The sequence below is a fragment of the Solanum pennellii genome, chromosome 5 (assembly GCF_001406875.1).
Source record: "Solanum pennellii chromosome 5, SPENNV200".
NCBI classification, from domain to species: Eukaryota; Viridiplantae; Streptophyta; class Magnoliopsida; order Solanales; family Solanaceae; genus Solanum; species Solanum pennellii.
The window spans coordinates 6,742,245-6,751,574 of NC_028641.1; the positions used below are offsets into that span (position 1 = coordinate 6,742,245).

At 31.6% G+C, this 9,330-nt stretch overlaps 1 protein-coding gene across 5 annotated transcripts; it reads right to left on the minus strand.

Annotated features, from left to right (window-relative positions):
- Nucleotides 1–228: 228 nt before the first annotated feature.
- On the minus strand, nucleotides 229–9,038 carry LOC107019245. Of its 5 annotated transcripts, none has more exons than XR_003578284.1 (4): nucleotides 7,298–9,038; nucleotides 2,814–2,918; nucleotides 2,552–2,727; nucleotides 229–637 (listed from the first exon to the last, which is right to left on the minus strand). XR_003578284.1 is itself a non-coding variant. In XM_027916965.1 (4 exons), exons 1-3 carry the CDS (start codon nucleotides 7,603–7,605, stop codon nucleotides 2,690–2,692), a joined length of 423 nt encoding a protein of 140 aa, XP_027772766.1. In that variant the 5' UTR covers nucleotides 7,606–9,038; the 3' UTR covers nucleotides 229–637; nucleotides 2,552–2,689. The 5 variants fall into 5 exon arrangements, 2 of the variants coding, with proteins under 2 accessions (XP_027772766.1, XP_027772765.1); XR_003578282.1 differs by having other exon boundaries at nucleotides 2,809–2,918; XR_003578283.1 differs by having other exon boundaries at nucleotides 973–2,727; nucleotides 2,809–2,918.
- Between the last annotated feature and the right edge of the window lie 292 nt (nucleotides 9,039–9,330).

The following is a 9,330-nucleotide window of genomic DNA, read 5'->3' on the forward strand; positions in this document are numbered from 1 at the left end:
AAAATTTGAAGTCAAGTTTAGGATTCAATATATGTATTATGCCTTAAATGTATCAAAGAAACTATTAGAAAAAAGGTACGGAGATAGGAAAAGATATGAAAGTAGAAGATTAGAGTAGAATGTTAGTCAGTAAATGTTATCGAGGACATAACCTTAGAAAAAAGATATAGAGATTGAAAATTAGGAGTAAAAGGTTAGCCGATAGATCATTTGACGTGACTGAGGAGATGACCGTACAACATGAACTGTAGATATTGTAGAGCAAGTTATCAAACATCTAATTGTGTACAGCAAGCATAATCTAAAAACGAAAACAAAAATACAAGAGCATAAACTAGTATTATTACATTCCAAAACTAACAAGTTTAATTTTCTGCTGTTCAATTCATGAGTTTTTCTTGCATCCTTCAACAAAATTAAGTAGCAGTAGAGCTTTTACAACCTGCAACTATGTAATCATACTTCCTAGTACGGAAAAAGCTTTTGTATAAGGTTCGCTAGAGTAGACTGATGATCCTGTAGTCATTTGGTCGGCTATTGAAGAAAAAGCTTGCATCTGCTTCTCCTAGGTAGTTGCTAAAGCATCAGCTAGTAAGTATATATGTTCCCCTGATCATATGTATGATTCTACTACAACCTGCAATCGTCAAGAATATGCTGAGTATAAGTTGTTCATACTGACGAACACAAAATTTATGAGCTAAGACATAACTAAAGTGAAAGAAGATTCCGCCTTTTGATTAACTAAAGAAAGCTATGAGCAACAAGGAAAATCATCCAAACTTTATATATCAGAAGTAAATTATTAATTGCTAATCAAAGATCTCTGTAATTCATCTATCACCTCAACAAGCTAAGTGTCACTAAAAATGATCATTAAACATGTTTAACAGTTTAAGCTTTGATTCGGCCAAGGTCTACGCCAATAATCATTAGCATATTCAATTGCGCCTTGATGTTCTTTACTCTTACTTTGCCTAGCAGGTTACCGCCTCAATGTTTTTGAATGGGCTGAAACATTGAGGGAGATAATGGAGATGGCTAAATAGGGGATCAGGATCACAATTCTGTTTTGCAGCAAGTTCAGGGTTTTTAATTTGAACCAAGTAGAGGAAGTTCAAGCTATAAATCAGTTGGGTTCAGACCCAATTATCCTCGAGTCGCAAACATACTTGACACAAGTGACTCAAGAGTTTGAGCAGAAGGCATAACACTGATTCACCATGGCAGATGACAGCAAAATCGACTAGCTTCAAGGCAACTTCAGGAGCAAAATCCGAGGGACAATTCAAAAAGTTGTATGATTCAAAATTTGCACAAAAAAGAGAGCCAATGTTATGTTTCAGATGTGATGAAATATTTGGCCTCAATCCCGTTATAAAAATAGGCAACTTAACCTATTGATCATTTCAGATGCACCAAATACAGATAAAAATGATACAGAAAAATTCTTTATGTAGTTGAATGGGAAACAAAGGGTACTAGTATAGTGTAGAATATGAATTCCGTTGTGGGTCTTACAGCAGGTATAAGTTGTTATTCTTATTGACGAGGCAAATTTAAGAGCTAAATACCAGTTTAAGCTCCTACAAGTTGGTTTCAAAGTAAGCCCGCATCAACCTATTTTCCAGGTAAAATGTTCATTTCTTATGGAGTCATAAACAAGAAAAATTTCCATGTAAATCTACAGTTTGCTTGCGAGTTGTGTGCTTTTGGTTTACAGAGATTTAATTTGAGAGAAAGATCACGTAAAGAATAAGATCCTGACCCCTTAAAATAAAAAGATTAGAATTTAAAATTGAGAGGGAAGAGAAGATTGCTGCCGACATATGAAATTGTTTTTTCTCCTTTTTCGATTTAGAGAAGTAAATTCCTTATTCAATCCTCCCCCGAGGGGTACTTCTATTTAAGATTTAGAGAATCCAGTTCCGGCGGAAGACTAAGTAAGGTGCGGTATAAAGTCCAATCAATCTCCTCCAACAGACAATAAAAGGCTCTGACCTGACCACAGTCAATCAGTCTATTGTTCTGGTTCTATAGAGTCTAACCCTGAAAAGAGAAGACTCATCGTTTTTAGCCTGGTCCAGGTGTGGGAGATATTTACCATATAGTATAGTAGCCCTGCCCTTCCGACAAGAGCAGTTACGCCTTTTCCTAAAACCCTTACTAAACCACCAGGAAGTAGTCTGCTTTGATATAACCTGGACTTTGCCTAGCTACCACAGAAAGCATAGTCAGAAGAGCTGGGAAAAAAAAGCCATCTTACTCTCGGACCTTACCTTAATAAAGGAAGAACTTAAGCCTTTCTTAAAAAAAAAAAAGCCCTATGATGAGCTAACTTGGCTTGGTGCAGGAAATGGAATCAGAGCAAGAAAGAAGGCTAGGAGAGATAGCATACTTTCCTTTTTTAGGATTTCTACCCGCGGATGACTGAACTGCCTTTCCTTAGAACTGAACTACCACGACTCTCGCTAACTGCATCGGATTCTTTGGCTAAAAGAAGACTAGCTTTTAGAGTGGATTCCTTCCCTAAACTAAAGAATTTACTTACCTTCAGCCGGTATCATTTCGCTTGAGCCGGGAACTCCTGTTTACCTTATGACAGGTATTCCTTCTTATAGATATCATCGAAAAAGCGGAAGACTAAGAAGACTTTTCTTTGTCTCGTCCACACCCAGGAAAGAAAAGATCAGATCAGTAACAGCAGACTTCCATTTCCTAGTTCTTCTGGGAGATCAAACGGAGCTCGATTAGTTTCTGCTAGACGAGATATAAAGAACATAACCAATACAGGGAACAAGGAAATACCGGACCATATCTGCTTTTGCGCCATGACAATCTCACTCGAATTACGGGAACCTACACATATTAGTACAGTATACCGGGGTCCCCGGCCAGAACCACACGTGCAAGTTTCCCTGCATGTAGAAGTGAACAATGTTTTATAGGCAGCTGAATAAATGGAAGCAACCAATGTCACATAAAATGAAAAGTTTAAATCACTAGCATATAGGTTGAGAAAGAAAAAGAAATCGATCTTCCTATTTGTAAAGAGTGTAAAGAAAGAAGTTAGCTATAGAGTGCCTTGGACACAATAAATCAACACTTCCAACTGTGTCTATGCCTAAGTTGCTTGAACTCTTCAAAAATGTCAATGAGTGCGCGTCGGATTCGCCAAAAGTAGTGTATATCAACACGGGTTCGGCATCAAAGTGGAGTCCGCACAACCAAGGCCTATGCTCAACCCGAAATGATTCAAACTTTTGAAAAATGAGTATTTCTTACTAAAGTAGGACAATTTTTGTTAACTTTAAAATGATGGTTACATCTACCTCCTAGGGATATCAATGGGGCAGGGCAGGACAGGTTTAAGCCTATGCAGACAGGTTTAAAGTTGTGCACTGCGGGGCAGGTTGAGTTAATTTTATTAAAATGATGCGCAGGGCGGGTTGCGGGTTTATGTTTAAGTCTTGCTGCTAGGATAGAATTGCTCCATCAATGCTTCTAAACTCCTAAGTTTAATAGAACTAATAAATCAATTTAAGTAGGAATATCCGGTGTATTTATATTGAACATTTTGGGCAACATTTTAAATATAGTCTACTATACAGGAAAAAAGTTAAGAAATACATTTTTCCAAGGGAAAAGGGTCTAATATACCCCTCAACTTTGTCATTTGGAGCTGATATACCCCTCTTTATAAAAGTGGCTCATATATGTCATTACCGTTATACAAACTGCTCACATATACCCCTACCGTTACAAAATGGCTCATATATACCCTTCATTTAACGGAAGTTAAAAAAATTAGTTTTAAATTTATATTTATTACTTGTAATTTTTTTAAAAAATTATTTAGGGGTATATATGATTCTTCTATCAAAGTTCAAGGTATATTTTAATTTTTTTCATACATAAATTATTTTTTGACTTTTTTTATTATAATTATTTGAGTTTCTTATTCTTATTTTATTTTTTTCTTTCATTCCTTAATTTAAAGAAAAAAAAACTAATTTTTTTGTGTGTATTGTAATTTAATTTCGTATTCGAAGAAAAAATTTGGTCATCTACAATAAGTTTTACAAGAATATTAGTGAAACATAAATAAATTTGATTATCAAAATAATAATTATAAATTAGTCATTGAAATAAAAAAAGGTCAAAAAAATATGTTTGACGAGGATTAAATTACTCATATGAGATTATATTTTTTAGAAAAAAATAATAAAAATTTAGATTAAAATTATTATTTTTTCATTTCCGTTAGAGGAAAAGGATATATGTGAGTCATTTGTTTACAAGTAGGGGTATATGAGTCACTTTCATAACAAGGGGTATATTAGCTCTAAATGACAAAGTTGAGGGGTATATCATACCCTTTTCCCTTTTTCCAATACTAGTTCTCGAATACGTGCAACGCACGTATATTTCACGTTAAGTAATTTTTTTAAAGAAAATAATATGACTTATTTGAATTTAAAAGGAAGATTACTTTTTGTCTGATTTAAACTTCTGAGTCATTTCTTTTTTGTATTTAACATAAATAATTAGTAAAATAGTATATATATATATATCGAATGTAACATGACAAACTATTAAAATCAGTATTTTTCATGCATTGCAACACCACATTAAACTAATTACTTCAAATTTTTTATTAAACCTCAAGTATATAATGTCATATATAACATTTTTTTTTCTATAGTAATACATGCACTTACATATATTAAAGTGTAAGATAAATTAAAAAATAACAAAATAAAGACACAACAATTTTAACTAATTAATCAACATCACCTGATAGGTAAACTACCACGAAATGGTTCTTTGACATTGTTGCCTCAAATATGCAATCGGCTATAAGAATCCCAAGTTTTCAATTGTATGATATAATTTGAATAGTAATACACTTATCAAAATTACTGTGCAAATCAATTGGAACTGCATCCTATATATTTTTTAAAAATGTTATGTGATAAAACTTAATAGAGTACATGAAAAGTTTTCCAACGGATGAAAATTAAAAGAAATAACAAATTTAAATTAATGGGATATATGCATATATAATTATATAGTAAAAGATAAACTATACTAAGGGCTTGACAGATTCATGAACTTCACATTAATGTTTCATAATTTCAGGAAGTTGAAACAAAATCAAACTATTGAATATAGGACAATTTTAGGAAGATGAAAAGCTAGCAATTCCAAAACATTGAATATAGGTTGTTGTAATTTGAGTGATAATTCAAAATATTATTTTTATTTGTTGTAATTTGAGTGATAATTCAAAATATTATTTTTATTTATTAAATATTTTTATTAATTAAAAGGCAAAAAAGTAATTCAACTTTGATAATCAAAATTCATTGAATCTCGAAATAAATATTAAACAAAAAAATAATATTTTAAATAATTTCAAGAAAATAAATTAAATTAGATATTTTAATTGAAAATTATTCTAAAGAAGTGGAAAAGTCATTAACATTTTGATTAAAATAATATAATTTAATATTTAATTTAAATAGTTAAATATCTTTATAATATTTTAATTTATTTTAAATATTTCTTTATAAAGTTCAATTATATAATAAGAAATGCAGAAATTAACAATTTTAGTTATGATTTAATCTCTAATGGTATGAATATGTCTATGAATAGCTAATTATTTTTCCAGATCAAACAACTTATTTATTGAAGTAGTTTACAATGAATTTCTACTCGAAAAAAATAATAAACAGATATAAAAGTCTTTGACGAAAATAGCAAAGATATGAAGAAGAAATAAATGCAATTCTAGTTATTGCTGAAATCACAAATATAAGAATCTTTTTCTTTTGTGCTTATATGAATTACATTCTTTTTTAAAAAAAATATACAATAGTATTTTTTAAATGAAAATAAAAAAAATTGACGAACATATTTTCATTTTCGAATATCTTTTGATCTTTGTTTCCATAAGATGAAAATTAATTATATGAACCAAAAGATTAATTTAAAAAATTGGGATAAATAGTTCGAATTTAAAAATAATCATTCCGTTTTCATATCAAACGCTATATCACTAAACATACTAAGATTGAGGCTTAAACCACACATACATATATAAAAAGGATAGATATACCTGGAAAAAAAGAATCTCTAGCAGAATGAGAATGAATGGAAAATGAGAGAAAGAAAACTTATTGTATACCTATATAGAGTTTTGTAATGTAAAGAATATGAAAAGGTGGAGAAAATTATATAAACATTGATCAACAATAACTAAGAAAAATATGACATGAAACGTTTTTGAATTGTAATCAAGGAGATTATGACTATCTATCTTCAATCTTAAATATTGAATTTAGTGTAAAGCATTAAGTTCGGTTGGAATGAGTTTAACTGCAGAAACTCAAAGGATCAATAATCAAAGATAAAAAAAAAAACTGTTTTGCTATCATTATTTATTTAATTTTCAAATTTTGTAAATGACATTTTCTAATTTAATAAATAAGTGAAGGGCATTTTAGTAATCCAACTTTTAAGTTTTGAGCTTCATGCTTATAATAATATATGATATATATTTTATACGACAGAATGATCAGAAACATTGTTATTTGATTGAAGCCAATATCAGGTCTGAAGTATTCATTTTTTCCAAATCTGGTCTATGGTGTTGTTATTTAGAGTCAACATTTTCTTCTAAGGTAAAAAAGAAAAAAAAATAAAGAGAAAAACTGAAATGTAATCTGGTTTGTTTAAGCTTAATAATAAAATAATTTTTAAATGTTTTTGCTATGCAGGCGGGTTGAAAATAGAAAACTAATTCTACGTAGGGCGGGTTGAAGCCTTTGCGGGTTTAGACCAAACCCACACTGCAACAGCCCTGACCCATTGCCATCTCTACGACCTTCTCAACAATGGTCGCGCCAGTTGTTTAGTTAAGCAAATCTGGGCCATTAAAATTTAGAGAATAACTAGTGAAAAGAGCCTAATACACTCGAGAATTAAGATTATAGCAGTCACAGCTTCCTAAAACTGTTCTCTCCTTCAACTCACTTTTCGCAAGTCAACGGTTCCACTAAAGTGAAAGAAGATTCCACTTTTTGATTAACTATAGAAAATTAACAGGAAGCTATCATTAGCAGCAATGAAAATCATCCAAATTTTGTAATATCAGAAGTTAATTAACTGTTATTGAATGATCTCTGTAATTCATCTATCTCCTTAATAAGTGTCCCTAAAAAACGATCAACATTTGACAAAATAAGCAGAATTTTGAATTACGTGAAAAATGCAGCGAAAGAATACTTACAAGCTGTTAACTATTACAAGAGGCATTCACCTGAGTTCTGACATCTTCCAATCTTCGTTTGGTAAATCCGGACAAACTAGGCTTTTGATGCAAAGTTCTGCCTTAATTCTGTCGTAAAAACCAGTAACCTCATCATCAGGAACCTCTGGATATGTGATAGAGTCATTCTTTGGATCGTATATCCCTAAAGTTGATTTAAACGCGAGCAGAATTTCACCTTTATTATACGTGAAAAGGGGCAGAGAAAGCTCATAGTTCTCAGGATACCTGATGGTATACAGTTTTGTCCAAAGACGCTTTAACTCCATATTCCTTCATTACTCACACATCAGAGTGAGTTCTCTCATCACTATGACAGAGGACCGAAAGATCACTTCCCAACACTCGGAGATTCAAATCATCTCCTTCTTTGTAATTGGGCAGATCCACCTTTCCCCATTTCTCATCAACCATATCAATAGACGTGATGCCCCAACCACTTCTACGATAAGTAATCCATAGTAACACACCCCAGGTATAAAATTTTTAGGTGTTCTGCAAGAATCCCTCTTTAAACTATATATCACGGCCTCGAAATTGGCCTTAACCATGTTGCTAAAAATACCCACTACTTTATAATCGTCATGAACCTCATCATATTCCAAAACCACACTTGGACCAGATGTAACCCATCTGTGTAGGAACAAAGCCGAAAACTTTCTTGAACTTTCTAATAGATGGATTCCATAGCACCAACCAACCATACCCATCAGACAGACTAGGGGTGTCAAATGGGCGGGTTGGGTTGAAAATGAAAATATTTGAATGTGTTGAATTGAAATTGGGTTGGGTCTTGACCCGCTCAAGTTTACTTTGGACTCAAATAGGCTAAAAAACGGGTTGGGTCTTGACCCGCCAATTTAACCCAATTAATTTCACTAATTTAACATATTGATATTTAACTTTTATAATTACAATTTGAATTTCCGCTCAAGAATTTTTAATTAAAAAAAGTAACATATTGATAGATAAATCCTAAAAGATGTTAAATAGATAATAATTCATACTTTTAATATAGGAACATATCTTAATAAAAAATTTTAAAACAGGTTGAAATTGGAGATTGAATTGGGCTCAATTGAGAATTCTCTTCAATTGGGTTAAGCTTGAATTGACTGAGATTGAACCCAATTTAAATTATCTTGAGCCCAACTCTTAAAATTCTAGACGAGTTGAGCGGTTACCTATGATTGGGATCATTTTTAACACCGGGTTGGATAAGTTACCTGTGAGTGGGTTCATTTTTGACACCCCTGAGTGAGACAAACCAAGCCATTAACAAAACCCGAAATTTGAACACGTTGAGGTGGATTTTTCATGGGACAATCCAAATCAAGTGCCTCAATAACAGAGTCATGAAATAAAGAGAACAATATTAAATATCTTCAAATTGTAACAGAGATATGGCGGGTGTAATCCTTAGCAGAAAAACTAAGATGGGTTTTCACAAAATCAGGGATGGAAATCAAATTAAACCAATTTTTGAAAGCACATTTGAACTGTCAGAGGTATTTAACTGGAATCCTTACAAGAATTGCTTCGATCAGTTCTTCTGGCAAACACCCCATTGAATCTTTGCTTGAAATTTCACTACATTTCCCCAGTTTCCTCCCTTTTGGGCGTCCATGAGAAGCTTCAGATATCATTTTGGTTAGCAAAAAGTTTCATTGAAAGCTCAAGTTTTTTTTGTTTGGTAATAATAGGGTTTTTTTATGGCAACTTTCATATATATATATATATATATATATATATATATATATATATATATATAAAACACAAATTTATATGTATGCTATAGCAAAGTTTATATAATTTTGCTACATAGCAAACATATATATATATATATATATATATAATTCGTTATACATATATAATTGAAGGAAATTTTATAAACGAAGTGTATAAAACGAGAAGAGAAAAACATTTAGGCAGAGAATTGTAAACGAAGTATATAAAACGAATTATATAGTTATAAGTGTATAGCACGATTATAT